Below are 21,693 nucleotides of genomic sequence, written 5' to 3'. Positions count from 1 at the left end.
TACTTGCATTAATTGGATCTTTTTTAACTGTCCGTTGGCTATGTTAGAATAAGTGGAGGCTCGGTTTGTAATCCCGGAATGGCAGCGGCCGAAGATGAAGATCGAAAAACTGACAAGTATAGAGATTTAATTAGTGATGGATATATTTTTCAACCAATAGCCTTCGATGTTCAGGGTACCGCCGGCCCTAACAGATTTATTTTAGTAAGCCTTGTAAGAACTTGAGCATATGTACTGAGGAACCAAGAAAAAGTAGTTTTCTTGCAGAGATTCTTCCTCGCTATACAGATTGAGAACGCTGTCTGCGTAATCGACCTTTTTAATGATAAAATTGCCTCCGAAGAAATTTTCATTAGTAGAGCCAAGGAAAAGTTAAGTGTAGTGTTTCGTAGTGCCAAGGAAAACTGAATTGTTGTATAAGTCTAGTATAATTATCTGATAGACCCCTAGCTTTATATTGGGTCATTTTTTAAAGTTTCTTTTTACTCAGTTTTTTATGGAGGTGTTAGATTTCTCAATTTGGTTGACTTGATACCCAACCATCTGACTCTTTTTTACTTTGCGTCACGTTATGTTTATTTTTCTCCAATCTATGAGATTCCTATGATTTTTTGACTTTTTAATGAGGGGACTTTTTTCTTAACTAAATTCGGTTACCATGGCGTCTTCTGACATTCTAATTTACCGAAACCAAAAAATTGAATTTAATCTTCACATTTCTCAGCGGAATCAAATTTTACCTAACTATCCGGTTTAGTAAAATTGGGTTGGCTTTATCAAAAATATTTCAAATAATTTTTCTTGAAATTCAAAGAGATGTAAAGCCATATAGTTTTTGCAATGTTTTCTTCTATTCATTGATTTTTTTCCAACTCTCTTTCTGTTATGTTTTTGGTGTATTTTGATGCTCAGCATTGTATCTTTCGTTGAACATTTTCAAAAACAATTGTTACTCTTACGAAAGCAAGTGTCTTAATTGGGAGCTAGACCTTTTTCCCGTAAACGTTTTTTCTTACATCGGAAATTGAAATTGAAGTTACTTTATTAGTGAACCTTGAAAGTTTTGTATCCTAACATCTGAAGTTCGAGTCCCGGATAGACCGTTTTTTTTCAGTATGTATGAAATTATAAACATTTCTCTGGGAAAAATTGAATGGTCGGAGTTTTTTTGTGTGCTTATATTTTGTCGGCTTTGTTGTCACATTGTAGAATTTTTTGTGCGATCAGCAATTCTTGTCGTAACTATTTTTGATGTATTCCTATAATTTATAAAAATAATAGCTCCTACTTTGTAAATTTTCTTTCTTGTTTTTAATTCGGTTTCCGCCTCAAAACTTCATTCGGCCTAAATGTTTTCAGCTGATGTTTTATTGGCTTAGTTACTTTGATGTGTCTCTTCAAGGGCAAAAAATGATTGATAAAAAGAATCAGATAAATGGTCTTGCAAAAGTTCAATGTATTAAAACTGAACTGCTCAAAAAAATTTTATATCAACAGTTTTTTTATGGCAGTTTTTTGTTTTCGGCTCAATGAGCGGCTTAGAGTGGCTGCTTTTGGCTCAATGCACGCATTTTTGGTTTTTTTCCCGTAAACAACTTGTCCACAGGATGACTGAAATTTGGTCATCTCCAAATGTATCTCTATTTCTACTCAAGATGCTCGTCTGAAAACTGTAATTCAAAAGTTGGCTTCAAAAATGATAATTGTTTTACAGCTGAAAAAGATTCTTAGATGTATGTTGATTTTTGTCGGCTTTTTTGATTTCGACCCAATTTTTTGTCGGCTTACGTGCCGGGTAATTAATTCTGTAATTTTTTGGTAGAATTTTTGATACTTTTTCTTTCATTTTCATGAGGTTGAATACAGTTCATGATTTTCTGGTTTTTATAGTCGTTTTAAAGTTTTTATATAGAATTTTTCTGCTAGAAATTTCTTTCGCAAATAAGTTCTCAGTTTTTTTTTCGGATGCATGCTCTCTGTTTTTTTTATTCTAAAAGTGCGTGAAACTAGTTTTGGTTTTAATTAGTTAGGTGTGTTTTAGGTTGAGACAATTTTATTTGAAATCTATTCAAGTTGATCGCTTAGCGTATTGTTTCAATTTTTCAAAAAAATTTGTAAAAATTGATAAATTTCGTTTTTTTTGCAAGTTTGTCTCGACTTTTTTTGTCGACAAAGGAATGTGGTGGCAAGTTCTACACGAGACTAAGGTGTGTGGTTCTGGCCGAAGTTTTCCTAAAAATTTTTCATGTTTTTTATTACCATTTTGCGTTTTTCAATGTTTTTTTTTGTTGTGATCTAGCTCTTTTACCGTTGCGTATAAATTTCATAACTGATGATTCTTGATATAATTGCGTTGTTTTCATAGGCTTTCAGAGTTTTTTCAGTTTTTCTGCAAGTTCTTTTTGGCAATTGTTTGTAATTTTTGCATCCATGTCCTAACACAAGCATAGCTTGTGCTTGTGTTATAGTCTGAACTTTCTTTTTTTCACACCTAAGTCGCAAATATTGTTGCGATGCAATTGTTGCGGCGAAATGTTTTCATTTTGAAAGTGTTCATTTTGATCCATCTATTAAGTACAGCCAGTGCTAAGGATACTAACACAGACTGGTATATTACAAATAGCACTTTAGCTTCAAGGTATCATGATTCTGTAGCGTAGAGGTAGGGAATGTGACCAGCAGCAAAATAGGAGAGTTCGAACCTGGGAAGGATCGGATGTTTTTAATGAATTTTTCGTATACTAGTTAAAATGCGTCCGCTCTATGATTTGAGGCATGTTAGTTGTTATTTTTTTTTCAAATTGACTGTTACTGATAATGCGTCATAATTGGCTTGCGTCACTTGGCAGTTATTCAGACTCATAATTGGCGTGCGTCACTAAAATTTTTTTGTAGATACAAAGTTTTACTCGTTCAGTTTTTCCCTGTAGCGTTATCGGTCATTTTTTTTTTACTTGTGTATGCGAAGTGTAACTTCGCCTCTGTGTTGAAATTTTGAAATTCATTTTTAATTTCTGATCTTATACTATAACGGATAGGGTCTTTATCTCCGATTGCTCTTATGGGATATGCAGATTCTTTGTTTATAAGGTTTAATGAACAGTTTTGGAGTGTATCCAGGAATAATCGTATCTCAATTTTTTGTCCGAAATGTTTTCTTATCGTTTTCATCTTGTTTATCAGAAAGAAATAGATTGAGTTAAACCCAAAGTTTTCTTTTGTTTAGAACGTAAATGACTAATATAACAATTGCAATACCTTTTTTTTGATTTTGAGCCTACCATTTCTTCAACAAAATTCATTCATGTTTTTCAATTTTCGTTTAAGACACATTATCTTTTGACTTTTGGAGCTTTATTGTGTATCGCAAGTGGCGCGAAGCTCAGCTTCGCCTCTTTGTTTTTTTATTTTTTTTCTGTCTCATTTTCTACACGTTAGCTTGCAATGATGTACTTGTGTGATTTTTTTCAGGAAAAAGTCTAAAAATTTTTCACGCTCAGTTTTGATTTTTCGCGATTTGAATTGTGATTTCTTTTTAAGTTCAGTGCATTTGCATTGTTAAAAGGAAGGGAAACTCCACTATCGAACAGCAAAAGTTTAAAGGTCCCGAAAAACGTGATCTACTTCTGATTTTGAAAATGGAAATTTATTATCCAGTTTTCTCAAATTGGGTTAATCTTAACAAAAAAAGTGTCCATCATAAATTGTTCTACAAATTCAAAGAGCTTTAAGGCCATCTATTTTTTTCTTCAAAATTCGAAAGTTGAAAGCTCTTGGAAAAACAAGTCAGTTTTTTTTCAGTTTCCTGGAGTTCATTACTCTTTTCCAACTGTTAGTTGGCTATGTTTGATGTAATTTCAGTTCTTTTGGACCTGGAAAACCACTGCTCCATTGTGCAGCAGATCAAAATAGCCCACTACCTGAGAGATGTGTTCAAAGAGGCCTTGTTCGTGAACAGACCGGGTGATGGGGAGGTGGCTCTGGACTTGGCAACAGTGCCTCTGATCAACCTGAGGGGCAAGATATTTGTCAAAAGCAAAAGGATACCCTCAATGGACAACCAATACGAGGTGTTTCATTAAGATTAGGCCAAATAAGTTTTATAATAATCTGAATCATGTCATTTTTTCTAGCGTATAGAGAGCCATGGATCAATTGTGTTCAAGCTTATTCTCGTTAAACCTTGCCCACTTTCTACAGACTTCGGGAAATTCGGTGAGGGAGGGCTTAACCAATTGTTTTTTTTTTTGAATTTCTCAAAAACGACTCGGCCAAATTTGATATAATAGTTCAATCGAAAGAACAGGTAGCGGGAATCTCCCTTGCAGAATCTGCTATGCCCTAGTTTTTAAAAGAAATATTTATGGCCTTAAAAAGGCCATATTTGACATTTTGGTTGCTTTTGGTTAAAAAAAGGCCATTTTTTGACATTTTGTCTGCTTCAGTTTTTTCAAAAACTACCCAATCAAAGCTAGGACTATAAATTCAACCGAAAGAACAGGTTGAGGGTAATCTGGCGTAAGCGGCTACATCCTAATTTTTGTAGAAAAAGGTTTTGGTCTTCAAAAATAGTCAACTTTAATAACTTGGACCGTTTTTCAGAATTTTTGGGCTTGTCCGCTGCCTTTTTTTGCTTAGCCCTAATATTTGTAGGAATAAAGTAACAGCCTTTGGAAAAGTCGAGTTAGTCTATTTTTGTGACCGTTTTTTGAAATTTAAACTTTCTCAAAAAGTACCAGGCCAAATCTGAGATTAAAGGTTTAATTAAATTCTCAGGTTGGGAGAATTTGTTTTGCAGAAATTGTGACCACTCAGTTTTTGCAGTAACTTTTCCAAGTTCTTAGAAAAAGTACAATTTCGGCCTTTTTACAGTTCTACGATTCAGAGTTCAATCTAAAATTAGGTTTTGGGAATCTTTCCTGCAGAAGCAGCTACGCCCTATTTTTTTGGAGAAAAAAGAAAAGTATAACTTTAAAAAAAATCGATTTGTTTATTTCAAAAGAGATTTCGATAGTTTTTTGGAAGCTTTTTTTCTCAAAAAGTGCCATGCCATTTCTGAGGTTAATAGTTCAATTGAAAGAACATGGTGCAAAGATCATACCTGCATAAAGGGTTAAATCCTATTTTCTGTAGAAAAGCTTGTGGTTTTTTGTTTGGACATTTTCTCGTGTGGAATCTCTCATTGATAAACAGCTAATTCCTGGTTTTAGTCGACAATACATGCGGTTTTGAGCAAAGACCATTTTTTGCAATTTTGAAAAGTTTCGCATTTCTTCTCGCATCAGTAAAGATTCTAAAAAGTGTGAAACAGATGCCTCCAGCTTTAGATTTCCACCCTAGTTTTTGCACATAAGAGCTAGCTAGCGAAGTGTATTAGTATGAATCCAATTTTTTTTCGAGCCGAACTCGAAATTAAAGTTGCTCATTTTGTGGTATTTTTGCTATTAATAATCAAGGTCTGTAGCATTAAAGTTTTATAGCATCCCTGTTTTTTTGGTGGCTAGTGTTTCACTAATATCAATCGATCGTGGCACAGATAGAAGGACGTGGGACTCCTAATCTAAAGGTCGGATGTTCAATGCCGCACTATTTTTATCTTAATTTGGTGGCATTTTTGTTGCATAGCCTTGGCACTTCATTAGCATCTGTAGCTGCTTTCTTGGTGGCTAGTTTAAGCAATCATTCAAGCGGCGGGGGCGCGAGATTCAAAATCTTGAGATTGGAATTTCGAATCCGACACATGGCAAAAGTTTTATTAACAAGGCTTATTTCGTACCTTTCATTATTTCACATTTTAGAGCTGCTTTTTACCGTTTTCTCGCTTGAGTTAGCGAAAGGCTGCTTCGCCTTCATGGGAAAGTTATGTTTACATCAAGCATTCTTTTTGTGCAAACATTTTAATTGGACTCAAATTGGGCGAATGCGATTGGTATAAATTTGAGGGAAAGGAGAGTGACAAGATACAGAGTTTGGTCCGTGTGTAGGTTCCGGCATCGCCCCCTGGCGCCAACTATGGAGAAGTTTCGGACGAGAATAGTGCGGACGAATTGCCCTCCCACTGCAAGACATTTGCCAACACTCCGTCGGGAAACCCAGACGTCGTAACCACCCATTCGGCTGCCGCATCTGATGGGGGAACCGGAACTGATAATTATGAGATGCTTCCTATGTACGAACAGAGAAGAAAGCAACACATCCTGCTGGGCAGAAAGCCTACTCTGGCACTCTCGAGGTAGCTTAACAAAGAAAATTAGCATGGTTTGGACCTCTTAGTTTTTTAGCTATTCCAGCAATTGAGTCCTATTATTTGAAAATCTATTAGGAAACCTTGCCCAGGGCAAAGAAACCATAAATATGGCTGTGTATGGCCAGAAAAAAACTGCCATTTTAAATGCAAAGAATAAAGCTATGGGAGTTTCATAATTGACTTCATAGTTGCTCAAAACAGTTTCAACATATATGCTTAATTTCTTCGAGCAATGAAATTATTTTGATTAAGCGTTTTCTTATCAGCAGTTATTGCTGCTTGTTGGCGCACTTTTTACACGTTAATTTTCCGCAGCTTTTTTAAGCGTGTTTTGGAATCAATTCGAAAGGCCGTTCTTTACAAAATTAACTTCGTTAATCAATTAAGCAAGTGTTTTGATTTGTTAAACTTACGATTTTGTGGGGAACATTTTAATTACGGGAAAAAGTTGAATACTTAGTCGAATAATTTCTCTGTTTGTTTCTTTTAGGTATCTCTCGGCTCTGGTAACAATCAAATCAAAGCTAATTGACATGGAGCAGCTGCAGCTAGATCCCTCTCAGAGGGAACCGAATGTACTTCACCAGATAAACGAGAGAGACGCGGTGCTGCAAGTACGTCAGAAGTTCCTCGACATCTCTCTCTTCTGTGAGTCGAATCTAGTTAAGCTGTCGCCGTCATCTTCAAGAGTAAACTCTTCAAATCCAGATCCCGTACAATTCTGGAATGCGGGAATTCAGATTGTGGCTCTGAATCAGCAGAAACAGCAGCAGAACGACAAAGCGATCCGGTTCAACAAGGTTATTTTCAAACGAGACATAAAAATGTCCGAAACATTTATCCTTTATTTGGCTTCCGATGATTACACTAGCAAGCGTTAGTGTATTAGTACGAATCTTTTTTTCCTAACCTAACTCGCAAATAAAGTGCATTAAAAGTGTTCACTTATTTGGTTGAACTTTTGCTATAATCACGATCTGTTGTAGCATTGGACTTTTCATAGCATCTGTTCTCTGCTTTATTGTTGGCTAGCGTTTGTGATCAATTAAGCGTCCTTGGATCAGTGGTTAGTGCGTGAGACTCATAATCTCTAGGTCGCGATCGGTCGGAGATCAAAATCAGAGACGTAGCCAATTTTTTAATACTAATTTGAGGCTAATATCTACTGTTTTTATTGCACTTTATAGAGCTGCTTTTTGTCGTGTTCTCGTTAGTGTTTGCGAAGCGCAGCTTTGCCTCTGAGTAAAATCTCAAATTTAAATACGTAGCATCTAGAGTTGAATTAATAGTTTAGAAATTTGAGGCAATTTTTTATTGAATCGTGTTCCGACGCGGAAAAATCTTGTCAATTATCTTTGTTCTTTTACCGCGGTTTGATTGTCCTTTCTGTGATTCTGTAGGCTTTGTTCAAGAGCAACGGGAACTGTGGCTACTTTCTGAAGCCGATCTACTCTGCGATGGGTAGTCAGGAGTGTCTGGAACTGGAGGTGATGTTCTTCTTTGTCAGTCGCATTCAGGCGTTCATCCAGTCTCAAGTTGCTGCCATGCCCAGCCACAGGTGGACTTTGCAGGTATTTAATAAATCGACCTTGTCTACATATTAGTGAACAGTTTCTTAAGAGTAATGAACGTAGTGAAGACTCTCATAGAGGTCTTGCTGATTTTTTTTCAGGAAAAAGTCTTAAAGTCTCTAATAAGTACATTGATGCGTATATGAATGCCTTTAGGTATATATGCGTTTTTTGAGTTCAATTCACTTTCATCTGCTGAAAGTGACGTAAATAGCACTTTCCAGATACAAACATGGAAATGGCGCAAAAAACGTGAACAATTTCTAGTTTCGAAAGTGGAATTTAATTTTTTAGATTTCCAGCGGAATAAAAACTTTACCCATTGATGCAGTTTTCTCTACTTGGGTTCATGTTATCAAAAAAGTGCCGCTCATAAATTGTTTTAGAAATTCAAAGAGCTTAAAGGGCATCAATTTTTTCTTAGATATTCGAAAGTTGAGATTTTTTCAAGAAAGTCAGTGTTTTTTTTTATTACTTGCGTTCTTTACTCTTTTCCAATCTTCGATTGGCTATGTATAGTACTGGGAGCAAGGTAATTTACCTTTCTTTATTATGTAATTTTGATTATAGTTATGAACGGTGACTTTACTTACTGGGGGCTGTTCTCATGATGAAGGGATTTAATTATCGGAAACTTGCAACAAATCAAAATCTTGTAAAATTGTAACAGTGTCCTATTCGCTGAACGGTTTATAGAGAAAACCAATAAAAAATTGTCAATAAGCATCAAAAACTGATTCCTAGTGGCCTCTTCATAACAGCTAAGCAGTTCGTGTCTCGGTGTTCTTAAGGCGTATCAGCTCGGTTGCTTGAGTTGCTGTTTTTTTATTGTGTCATTTTGATTTAACGCCCTAAATGTGCAGGCTTTCTTTGAAATATTCGCATTTTGATTAATCAGTTTTGATTGGCTGATGTTATTTTAACATCATGATGAACTACCCAATTCTTCCTTATTTTGATTAAGGGAAAATGTTCACTTGGTCAGAAAGGAATATTGCTGAAGATTTTTTTCGACACCAATTTTTTCGGTGCACAAGGGCTCTAGGAGTGAGTTCTTAACGCTTTTGTCAATATTTCTGTCGGTTTTTCTGTCAGAATGTTGTTGTCAATATTTCTGTCAGAATGTTGTTGTAGGTGGAGATCAAAGGGCACATGAATGATACCAGTACTCGATACATAGACTGCATGAACTTGCCGCCCACTCCCGAGAAATTCACCATCAACTACCCAAGCATGGCCTTCTTCTGCCTCACCCTCTACGAGGAGCTGTCCAAGTCGCGCAAGTTCTCCTCCGACTTCGTCATCCCGGTTGCATCCATTGCTGCCGGATTCAAGGTCAGTCAAATGTTTTTTAAAGGAGCTGAAATTAGATTCTGCTACAAACAGTACATATAACTGATCGGAATGTGTTTGACAGTTTACGTGAACACTATCCATCGATGATATTTTGTCTCACTTAGTTCTTATTCACAATGATATCGGTAATAGTAGAAAGAATAACACTTAATGTGGTTTTCATAGAGTAAATTTATTCTGGGGAAACAACCTGTAACTTAAGATTGTATATCGGATCATTATTATCCAGGTCGTACCGCTTCTCGGACCAAGTTCATGTGTCGTAATCGTGGATATCAACGCAAACACCAAGCCCCCAGGGAAAGAAAAACGTCGCAAGAGTTTTCTTAAAATTGGCAGAAAACCAAAGTTGAGCGAGCTAAAAGACCATCAGAATCGACAGTCGTTCGAAATCTACCAGTCCCAGAGTTTCAGATTTAGTCGAAGAAACAACGTTTCAACTCCAAACTTGGCGACTGCAGGTCCGGTTTCCCCGAGCGCCTACTCGCATCCGAATGGTTATATTGTGAGAAACGGACAGATTCCTCCGCGAGAAATTAGCCCCGATGAGTTCAGCTGTGGCTATGAGGCGCATTGTGCCACAGTTGGTGTGCCCAATTCGAGTGGTCAACAGGGTTTGAGTGAACTTCAGATGACGGCGGAGCAGAGGTGGAACCTGAACACTTCTAGTCTGAGAACCAGAAACCGGTGAGGTTTCGTTTTCAAACATTGATAGTGCTTAAAATATTCATATTTGTGTTGGAAGTTTAGTATGCAAGTATATTTTGGCAACGACTGTTTGTGGTTAGTTGATATAACATTTCTAAAAACTAATTAACTGAAAGAAACTTTTTCTGGTATTTCAGGTCTTCAATTCACGAGCTTGCCATGTCTTCAATTGCCAATCTTTTCAAAGAAAATACGAACCATACCTCCATTAGAAACCAAGTGCTGCTTGGAAAGTCCGCCCTTCTGTCATCCGAATATGCCTCCCACTATCAAACTCCCGTATTGAACCTAAGTACGAACAACCCCCCTCAAGATCCTCAGAATGTCGAGGAGCTGCAAGCGACCCGACTGTCTAGCGACGAACTCAGAGCTAATGTTTTTGACGAGAACACTGTGCCAATCTATGATTCGCCCCTGGAAGACCAAGTTTCTCAGTCCTGTCATAACTCGCCTTTGCACCAAGAGTCGAGCGAGGATTACCAAAGGTCCAGATCGGCCAAAGATAATAGCATGTTCGTGGCTCATACTGAAGCTTCTGCGTTTATTCCCTCTGAAAAAGCTGTTAATAGAAGCGAAGTTCAGGAAGTAGCACCCTTTGAAATTGCTCAACGTAAGCCTCAGCCTCTAGAAAGACAAGCATCACATGATCCAGGACCGAGTCAGGGTTTCAGACCAGTCAACCGTGTTGAAAGACCATCGCCAGCTCCGAGACTGCCAGGCAAAGGTTCCAAAATGCCTGCCAGGTCTGTTAGATACGGCAATAGAGCTACAGGAAGCGGCTATAAAGGTGCTCCTAAAAGTTTCATCAGAGGTCGAGCTAGTAGTCTTTCGGACAACGATCAGTTCTCAAGCGATGAAGAGTTAGATGACGGTCAGTTTATGAGTTCAGCTCAGAAATTTGACCAAAAGTTGCCAACTGAACGGAGCTCATTTTTGAGTGGAGAAGATAGTTTAGATTTAGAAGACAATTTAAATCTGTCAAATTTAGCTGCTGAAATTGAAGAAGAATTTGGAAATATGAATATTAACGCGTATGATTACTCGGATGATGATTATTTAAAACAGAACTTCCAAGAAAGTGAGCCAACTAGTGTAGATAACTTCCAAAATATTAAATCTCAGAGTAGTCTTGATTTTGATCATGGGCGGGCGAATACTGACAGTTACCTGGGCGCTGACGAGTCGGAAGGTTATGCGCCTGATTTGGAAGAGGGACCGAGGGGTGCTTCGGCAGTCGTTAAGCCGAGAGCTAGAGCATTCACTCGGCAAACGAGCGGTTATGAGTCAGGACTTGAATCTCCGACTGCTGAAGTGGCTAGTCGTGAAGAGAAAAATGAAGTTTCAGATGAAGATGAAACGAATGCAAGTCAAGGCAATCAATATTTCTACCAAACTACCATGGTTTAAACTTCAGCTTAAACTGCTAAAACAATGTTTTGCAATAAATTTGTACCTAATTGAGAGTGTAAATTTCATATAGCCAAATTTGTGAAATCAATAATTTGCTGTAAAATCTATCTAGAGTTTATGTTAGCCTGCATAAAATTAGTTAAAAACAAATTCTATTTGCAAATTCAAAATATTAGTTCCAGGTCTGCAACAGTTTCAAACTGTTTTTTGGATGCCAGGTGTTAATCTAGAAACTTAATTGTTACAGGATGGAATAGATAAAAAGCATGTTCCATGCAGCTCGAAGTCTTTTCTGAATAATTTCTTTTTTATCAGAAAAAATTCTGTGAGCTCAGAAAAAAGAAAAGCCGATGGTTGAGCGGGTAGCACAAAACGTTCGCAATTGGTCATCAACTAGCAAATATCCTTTAAAACGTAAATAAAATTCTCTAAACGCACTTGATTTAATTTTCCAATTGCATGTTTCTAGGAAATGGGTTCAAATTTTTCGCAAACTAAGCGATTATCTTTCAAACTAACTTTGTAGAACTTAAATTGTAGTTAGTGTTAGTTCGATTCATTCTTTTTTTGTGTGCGTCTTAGAGAATAGTCGAAAGAGATATAGAAGCTAACATCAAAATTAAGATGTGCCCAGCTTTCTCCGAAAAATCTGTACGCAAACATTTTTTTTTTCAATCGAAACAAAATTTCAGGTTTCTTTTTCAAGTTTGCCATGTTTTTCGCTCTCTTCGCTTGCTTATCGCACCGTAAATTCACTAAAGTTTCTGTAAAATGAATCAATATCAGATTGCATGGAACGCTTTAATATGATATATGACTCGGCACCATCTGTCACTCAATTGTGATACTGATTTTGCGTGAAGATAATTAAGAAAAAGCAAGCCACCTGATCACAGCTCTTTTCCACTTTCAACGGTCGAAAAAAAAGAACTAATCTCAGGTCATAGTTCCTTCCTACCCTTCTGTGAATAAGATTTTCTGGTCAGGGCAATTTAAAAAAAGCGTGAATTTCATTATTTTTATTATTTTGACTTTGATTTTTTTTGCTTTAAAGAAGCAATGCCTGATTGAGAACTACTGCCGCAATCTTTTTAAAAGTATTTGTCTTTGAGATGATAACAAAAAAAAGTTAAGAACAGTTGAGAAATTTTTTTTTTTGAAATTTCAATTGGAGGGAGTATTTTGAATAAATTTTGATACCATGATAGATCGGAGAGGAACATCCGGTCCTTACAAATGCACCCTTCATTTATCAAATGCCCTACAAGGCAAATTCTATCGGCCAAACAAAAGTCCTACAGCCAATAGTAGTACTAGCAAAGGGAAAAAATTATGTTTGTCACGGTAGTTTTCAAGAAAAGTCAAACTATTTCAAAACACTGTCAGAAGGCCATAAGTTTTTGGGTCAAAAAATCTGGGCGTAAGGTGCTTCCCACAATCCTTAAAAAACTGGGCATAGCCAATTATAAAGGTAAGCTATAAAGGTAGCTTTCTAAAGGTAAGCAAATTATAAATGGTTGCATTGAGAAATGTCCGAATAACGGTAAGCAATTCAGAAAGTGGACTTTTCCGAGCATCACAGTTTTTTGAATTGTTTAACGTTTTTCATACATTTCTCTCTGCTAATTATGATATCATAGATTTAATCGATACAGCAGGTTCTCGGAAGCTTAACTTTATAATTTGCTATGCCCAGTTTTTTAAGTAAAATGATATGGCTTTTAAACAAGTAAAAGAGTTGAAACTTTGAGCGTTTTTTGAAGTTTTTTTCTCTCTGCTCGAAAATTACCGTGTCAACTCTCGGGTTAATTGTTCAATAGAGAAAACAGATATGTGGAATTTTTTTACTTTATCGGCGACGTCCTGCTTTTAGCAGAAAAAAGTTATTGATTTTGGAAAGACAAGATTTTCAATTTTGAGATTTAGACTTCTCGAAATTTCTTAAAAATTACCCTGTCAAATTTGAGATGAAAACGTCAATCGAAAAAAAAACGGTTGTGCGGAGTTTTTCTGCAGAAATGGCTACTCCTCATTTTTTGTAAGAGAAAATTTATATTTTTTGGGGAAAAATGCAAATTCACAAAAATTTTCTTTCTTCTCAAATGTTTTAGTAGAGAAACAACAAAGGTTTGGCTAAAGTCCATTTTTTGAAATAACACATTTCGTCCCGCATCAGTGTAACAAATTTAAAAAAAAATCAAACGTACCTTCATCTTAACAAGAAATGACAAAACGATGGCTGTTAAATACTGAATTGACTGTATTCTAGTTCGCATAAATAAGAGAGTGAACTAGAGGTCAACGCATAACAGCTAGACAGTTCTAGGCTGATTGACAGGCAGGTACCAAACTCACACTTAATTATAGTGTGAGAACTCTCAGAGATAAGTAGATAAAGAAATAGCAACTAGGATGAATGACAACTGAACATTGTAGCCCCTGACATTTCCGTATGGATGTAAAATTTAATTACATAGTAATTTAAATTTAATATAATAATTAATAATATTCAACCTGCCGCCTCAACTAACACAATACAACAAACTTGAGTTTTAGGCTTATGGCCATCCCTCTCCCTAGCTAACGAGTTTTAAATGAGTTTTAAATAAGGTTCACTTTCCTTCTCCCCCTGGGTGTTTTCCTTTTTGTTCCGGCCCTTGGATATTATCGATCATGACTCCTCCCATTTTATCTACTGGCTTTCTTCTTCTGGTACTCCTTCTGGTCCCCGAGCTTTCACTTTGACTGCCAGATTCGACGTCTTCTTCTTGGCTACTATTCATAAGGCATTCTCTCGCCGCTAACGCCGGTCGGTCTTGGCTCCCCTTTCCTTGTTTCTGTCCCCCTTTTCCTCGCCTCACTTTCGTCCCTCTAGATTTTACTCTTGCTCCCGTTCCATGTTCTGCTACTGCTGTACTGCCGCTTGGGCCTTGTCCCGCCGCAACCGCTTCATGTCTCGCTAACACTTCTATTGGCAATCGTGCAGGGATAATATTTAGTGGCTGGTAATCTTCACTATCCGAACTGTCAGACTGGAAGGTTGCTACCGACACTTTTTTCATAGCCTTTGGCCTTTTTGATTTCGGGCTTTCGACTACCCCTTTCTTTCTCGATAACATCTCCTTGAGCGTAGCCGGCTTCCGTTTCTTGGGAAGTATGGGTTTTTGCTTTTCTGCCACTGCACTTTTCCTAAGAACAGATCCGTTTTTTAGCTTGATAGTATGTTTGGATTCAGAGATAACATTAGATTTTAAGAGTTTGTACAGATTTAGGGTCTTGCTGGTTGTACGCTGGTACAGGTCGCGTGCGCCTCCACTCCCTTGGACGTTAGGGCCAGTGTCTTTACTCCCTTGGATTTTCGGGGGCAACTCCCGATCCCTCCCCTGGACACGTGTCCATTTGCTGATCGCTATCAAGCATGATAGGGGCCCTTCTTAAAGCTGGAGCGTATGTCAGACCGGACCTTTCCTCCCAATTCGAGTGCTGAGGGAATGCAATTTTACTCAACTCAGGATCATTTTCGTCTAAACACAAACATTTTTGTTTTAAGACGTTCTTCCAATTCAAATTTTTCAAACTTGGTTTTTTCGTAAGATTGCGTAAAACGGTGTTAGCCTCCCGGCCGTGGTGGGCTTCAAAAGGTGTTAATTTAGTAGTTGCATTTTTGGAAAATCGTAGCGCGCCTAGCGTTTTATCGACCATCGATTCTAGAGACTTATGCGCTTTGTCAGTCGCATAGGTTAGGACAAAATTCTTCAAACTCCCTATTGTCCGTTCAACGGAGCCCGTGCCTCGATGATCGTTCACTGGTGAGTACATTGCTCGATGCCTTCGCTGTTACAGAAGCTTTTAAACGTATTAGATGTAAAACATGATACCTGATCAACGTGTATTTTCCGGGGTACTCCATGTTGAGTTATGTATTTATCGAGAAATTTTAAGACTTTATCTGACGTGTTACTGGTAGTAACCATTGCTGATGGCCACCTTGAGAACCGGTCCGTAGCAACCAAGACATATTTCTTACTCTCGTTCAAGTAGTTTATTGGCCCCCAGAAATCCAATTGTATACATTCATTGGGTTCCCTTGGTTCAGGGACCTTCCCCATGTCTCCCTTGGGTAATAACGATTTTAGATTCTTACCCGCTTCCGTGCATTGCTGACAGTACGTGGCCTTTGCTGCCAAACTGCGGTACATGTAGGGATACCAGACGTCACGTGCTGCTTCATACATGTTCCTTTTACCGTGATGGTAATAATGTATCCGCGACTCAATTGGGACTTGTAATGGCAAAGGAATGACCAGCCGTCCATCTAGCCACACACAATCGTCCCGCAATGACAAATCGTTTGCGTATTGGGCCCAGTACTTCCCAATCTTCAGGAGTTCTTCTTTCAAGTTAATCCTCTTCTCCAACGCTTCTTTTACTCGTACTAAGTTCACATCCGCCGGTATGTTTGAGGCAATAAATTCTAGATTAAATAATTCTAATAACGCTTGGGATTTCTTGATAACCTTGCAATCCCGGGGAATGATAGACATAACTTGTTGATTTGGGTTAACGGTCGGAAAAAGCTCGCCTGGGAATTTCGAAGGTATAGCAAGTACTGTATTAATTTTTGAATCCCGTGTATTTTTAGTAATGGCAACAATTTCAGGGTTAATGACAGTTATTTCATCGCTACTCAATAAGTTTTTATCTAGTCTAAGCGGAGAGTTGATTTTAGAGTGTAGTCTATTCGGAGGGTTAGTTTGGGAATCGATTTCAACATTTTCAATTTCAAATACTGGGAAAGAACAATTCGACTCACTATCCATTTTGTTTGAATTATTTGATATAGGCCAATTTAACCGTCTTCCAAGGGAACAATATATAGAGCACACTGAATGTCCCTTGGATTTCTTTGATTTACGCGTTATGCAAATTGATCGTTTCCTATTGGTCGGTGTCTTCACGCATGACTTTCCGCCCTCAACCGTCGCTGTTTGTAAGCATGTTTTCCGTTCTCGCTTCTGATTGGATGAAAACTGTCTAGACTGTTTAGAACCAGTTCCTTCAATGTCCTGATGATATCGTTCACCAAGGGATTTTAAATCATCTGTGAAACCAAGGGTTTTTCTAATTGAAGCGATTTTTGCCACAGCGAACAAATTATATATTGACTTATCGGTTTAGGGGGTTCGCTAGGATGCCTTGACAAGTAATCTGCTAATCCAATCTTGGCGCCTGGTTTGTGTTCTATTATAAAGTCAAAAGGAATCAGTCTGTCTAGCCAACGTGTCAGTCGTGAAAAGAGTGTTTTGTTTTTCTTGTTATTCCCGTTAAGTAATGAAATCAGGGCCTTATGATCCGTGATAACTGTAAAAGATCTTCCTAAAATGTAGTTTCTGAAATATTCGGCCCCCCATACCACCGCCAGCATTTCAAGCTCGTTAGTGGAATATTTCTTTTCGGCTGCGTTTAAGAATCGTGATGGAAACAAGATAGGGCGCCACCCTTCTGTACCCAATTGCTCTAAAACCGCTCCAAGACCATTATGGCTTGCATCGCAGACAACTCTAATGTCTTTCTGAATATCAAAATGTTTTAATTCAACTATGTTTGCGACCCCCAATTTAATGTTTTGAAAAGCATTTTCACATTCCGCGGTCCAGTTATATTCATTTCTCTTGCTGAGAAGTGGCCTTAATGGAGCTGACATCTCCGCTATCGCTGGTAAATATTTATGCAAGCTGTGAATTGAGCCCATAAATGATTCCAATTGAGTGACTGTTTTAGGAGCGTTGAATGCGTCTATCGGCGATGTTTTGCGTTTAAGCGGCGTAACCCCCGTTTCGGTTATACGATGGCCGAGCCACTCGCATTCTCTTTTCGCAAACTCGCATTTTGGTAGTTTCATTGATATGTTTTCGCGATTTAGTTTCCTGAGGATCTTTTCAACCAAGGAGATGTGTTCTACTTCCGTTCCCTTGGTTGTAACCAAAATATCATCAATAAACGCGTTCGCTTGTGGGAATTTGTTCAAAATTGAGTCCATTACTCGTTGAAACTCTGCCGGCATGGACGTTAGCCCGTAAAACCCTGTCCGGAATCGGTATGTTCCCGTTGACCGTCCGCCCACCAGAGAAAAATTACAGTGCACGCTTGTTTCTTCACTAAGTGGTAGTTGCCCATACGCGTACGTTAGATCCATCGTAGTAAAATACACCTCCCCTTGTTTTTTCTCGGAAATAAGTTGTCCCATTGTATCTACAAGTTCTTCTATATTTGGCATTTGGTATTTGTTTTTATGAACTTGTTTATTAAGCTCTCGAGATTCCAATGCTAACTTCACGGACCCGTCTTGTTTTACGGTGATGACGATCGGAGAAACAAAATATCGATCCGAACATTCTTTCAACTTTTCTATATGTCCCTGGGTTAATAGCTTATCAATTTCCTTGTCCACCTTTTCTTGGAGCGTTACCGGCACTCTCCGTCCCTTCTGCTGCACTGGTACAAAATTTTTGAAAAATTCCGCTTGAACCTTGTAGTTCCTAATTTTTCCGACTCTAGTAAAAAGTTTTGGGAATAGCTTACTGAAGTATAATTGCCATTGGTCCATCTGCTCATCCTCCGATTCGTTGTGCCCTTCCTCACATGAATTGTCTTCCGTCCCCTGGATGTTCATTACTTCCCCCCTTGGATCTGCTTGCTTCAACTGGAGTCCGAGTTTTCCCATCAAATCACGACCCACGATGGATGGTCTGGTCCCCCCAATGACTCGGACTTCTGCTTTCGTCTTCCAGCCGTTTGATGCTAACTCGAGTTCCATTCTGCCCAACATCTTGATCCGATTGTTGCTGTAGTTCCCGGAATTCGTCATTGTCAGCGTCATCTTGTTTTAAGTTAATTCCCGCTCTTCCCACTGTTCTCCTCAAATCGTCTAATGTTAAGATGGATATCGGCTATCCACTGTCGATCCAGATGTTCATCGGGTGTCCATTGATATATATTTTGAGTTTAGGTCCGGCAACTTTCAATAATGTCTCTTTCTTCCGTCTGATTGCCATAACCATGTAGTCGTCGGAACTTTCTGATGACCAGCTGTGGTGTTCTCGTTTAACGAAACTTACTGAATTCGTTGCAACTTGGGGCCCCACGTCATCCGAGGGGGTATCTTCTTCCTCGAATAGCTCATCCCCTTGGATTAGTCCAACCGGTTGCCCCCCCCTTGACTGTTGTTTTCCCCGGCAAGTCCTCTCAAAATGCCCTACCTTTTTGCAAAAGTTGCATGTGACGGCTCTTGCTGGGCATCGCTGTCAGTGTTCTGGTGTGAAGTTCGGTTGATCGCAATTGTAACATCTTCGTTCTTGCATTCGTTCTTGTATTCGACCTCCTCCACGATTTGAGTATTGGCCCCGTCCCCTTGGCATTCCTCGTCCCCTGGATCCACGAATATTGCTGATTGGTTCCGTTTTGATCTGCAGGGAACCCCCTGGCGATGGATAAACCGCTCCCGTGGAACCGGATGCGACGCCCTTGTAAGTCTTTGCGTACTTGTCTCCTCTTTCATACGACATCGCGATTCTCAATGCTTCCTCCGGGGTCTTAGTTTCCCGACACAGCTCGTTCTGCGCGTCCCTGTTCCTCATATTGATTATAAGCATGTCTCTCACCCTTTTCCGCTCCTGGGTGCCCAAATTGCATCTTGCCGCCATTCCGCTAAATTCTTCATAGAACGATTCTAAGCTTTCCCCCTCCTTTTGTTTCCTCGATAACATCTGGTACATCTCGTACGTTTCATTTCGCTCTTTCTGGAAGAGAGCTACACAGGTATCCAAAAAACGTGGATATCGTATTGTTTCCATATTTAAATGTGGATGCTGATTGTGCAAGGCTCTCTGTCCCTCGTGTCCCAGGCATAGGTACAGATTCGATATCAGTGTACGTTCACCTTCTTCCCTTGGTTTGCCACCAATGTCACCCAGGTCATTAATCTGTGCTTCAGTCAATGTCGATGCAAAGTAAAATTCCGACGAGACTAGTCCATGTTTCGCCACCATTGCCCAATGAAATCGTTGTTTCCAGTGTTCCCATAAGAGTTGTGGTTCCGCCTGATTCGGAGGCCAGAAGGCCACAATTCCAAGGGGATTTTTTCCCCCTCCATTCACTGGCTGCGCCATAACAAGAAATGATAAAACGATGGCTGTTAAATAGTGAATTGACTGTATTCTAGTTCGCATCAATAAGAGAGTGAACTAGAGGTCAACGCATAACAGCTAGACAGTTCTAGGCTGATTGACAGGCAGGTACCAAACTCACACTTAATTATAGTGTGAGAACTCTCAGAGATAAGTAGATAAAGAAATAGCAACTAGGATGAATGACAACTGAACATTGTAGCCCCTGACAATCTTTTGCCAAAAAATGTGGCTTTTGAAACAAATTATGAGCGAAATATTTCAAAAAGCGATCCAGCTATTAAAATTGAACCTACCACCTCTTGTAATATATCACCATTTTTTCACTTTTTTGATGTTCCTTATTTCTTCTTAATTGATTATATTGACTTTCTTAAATTATTTTTGTTAAACTACTTGAAACGCCATTGTTTCTGATATATTGTCCAAGGTTTTTTCAAATTTTTTCTTTCCTTGTTCCTATTTTCTTTCCTTGTTCATCAGCATCTGAAATTGTTTTTAATAATTTATTTGCCATGTGAGTTTATTTATTGAGTAGATAATATGCAAGCACTTGGTGGATTTCGCAAACTTTATGAGCCTCTTTCAAACGTTTGATGCTTTAAAATTTGATAATCTATAACAGTTTTCCAAATTCGTCTTTGTTTTTATTCTAGTTTGACGTGGTCTGACTTAATAACTGTGCCATTGACCAGGACTGCTCTGATAAGTAGATTTAATTTAGTTAATATATATTGTCATCAACTGGGTGTCTTAATAAAATATATCTTCAAAGAGATCATGCACAATGTTTTCGCTGCCGTTTCTAACTTTTCAGCATGTTCTTTAAGTTTATACTTGTTATCAAAAACAATCCCACAATAACTACAGCGCATACCTCCGAACACATACATCTACTTGCAAATGCGTAAACTTTGTCAAAACAGGGTCTCTATACTGTTTTGAAAAAGCACGTAAAACGAACTTGTCGAACTACAAAAAATGGTCCAAAAAATCATTTTTTTGAATATCTGTCCCCAGATCTTGGATCGACGCCCTCTTTGAACTGTATTGTTTGTTGATAAGGCAAATCTGGTGGCATATCTTATCAAAAAACCCTCTTTTTCTGCTTGCTGCCCTATAGTGAAAAGTGCATGACTTAAGTACATGGTGCATACACAAAACAGTCCCATACAAAATAGTCCAATACAAAATAGTCCAATAAATTATGTAATGAAGGGAAAAATAGCCCAATACAAAACATATGTATAATTTTTAACCAAAAGAAAGAAAACATGACGACAGCAAAAGATATAAACGTGCAATTACAACTTGTTTTGGTCCAATTATTTACTAGAAAGCGAGCTTTTGACTTTCGGGCTGAAACCTTACATCATTTATGGAGACTATGGTGAATTCCAACTATAGTTGTTTTTTTTTAACTATATGGACTTAGAACTTTCCATTTGCTAGGTTCTACAGCGCTGATTTAAACTAATCGGAAAAGACGAACAAAATTTCAAACTTTAAACACGCTTTCTCAAATTGGTTGAACATGAGACAAAATATGAAGAGAACAAAAAGTTACTTAGAATTTCACCAAACTTGTTATCAAGCAATTGGTTTTGCAAACTTCGGAATCAAAAGCTTTCGCGTATTAATTGTTGAGAAAGTGAAATCAAAAAAGTCTCTTACATAGCCCATCAAAAATTTAGAAACGTAAAATCTCTATAAATTGTGCAACTAAATTGAAATTTGTTTTTAAGCAAAGACTTTAAGTTTTTGATATGTTAAAGCTGACTTTTTTTGGCTAATAATCATAAATATATTCACCTATACAGTTGAAGATTAGCCTTTTAAAAGTTTGTTGGGCTGTGTAAGAAGCTTCTTTTGATACAAGTTTCTTATTTATCATCAATTAATTTGAAAGTTTCAGCGTAATTCTTAATCAACTAAAAAAATGACCCATTTGGGGGTAAAAATTTGGGTCCGAGTTTCGTTTAAAAAACTGCGAAAAAAATAATTCTGGTGAATTTAGTTCTGTTCACTGTTAGTCTAAACGTAACCCAACTTGAGAAAAACGCATTTGAAGTTCCAAATTTTGTTCGTTATGACCGGATAATTGAAGTCAACACTGTAGTTTGAGAGCAGATTGAGTATGACTGAAAAAAAAGATGTTGCACAGTTTTGATGTTGCGCGTTTCGAATTTTATACTGCAATTATGTTGCAAGTATG

At 38.0% G+C, this 21,693-nt stretch overlaps 2 protein-coding genes across 2 annotated transcripts in view; one reads left to right on the top strand and one right to left on the bottom strand.

The window, feature by feature from the left end:
- Positions 1-11,469, top strand: part of LOC134841270 (inactive phospholipase C-like protein 2) — a 28,882-nt gene extending 17,413 nt beyond the window's left edge. Inside the window, exons 6-12 of the mRNA XM_063857144.1 lie at positions 3,862-4,070; positions 5,985-6,232; positions 6,738-7,047; positions 7,648-7,818; positions 8,953-9,153; positions 9,404-9,861; positions 10,020-11,469. Of these exons, the coding sequence (XP_063713214.1) occupies positions 3,862-4,070; positions 5,985-6,232; positions 6,738-7,047; positions 7,648-7,818; positions 8,953-9,153; positions 9,404-9,861; positions 10,020-11,289 (2,867 nt within the window). The 3' untranslated portion in view covers positions 11,290-11,469. The remainder of the gene's footprint in view (positions 1-3,861; positions 4,071-5,984; positions 6,233-6,737; positions 7,048-7,647; positions 7,819-8,952; positions 9,154-9,403; positions 9,862-10,019) is intronic.
- The window catches only part of LOC134842330 (uncharacterized), a 405,874-nt gene that overhangs the window by 368,140 nt on the left and 16,041 nt on the right, over positions 1-21,693 (bottom strand). The window lies entirely within an intron of this gene.

This window comes from Symsagittifera roscoffensis, chromosome 3 (genome assembly GCF_963678635.1).
Source record: "Symsagittifera roscoffensis chromosome 3, txSymRosc1.1, whole genome shotgun sequence".
NCBI lineage: Eukaryota > Metazoa > Xenacoelomorpha > Acoela > Convolutidae > Symsagittifera > Symsagittifera roscoffensis.
Note: the sequence above shows the minus strand (reverse complement) of the source record. Positions and strands in the feature narration are given on the sequence as shown.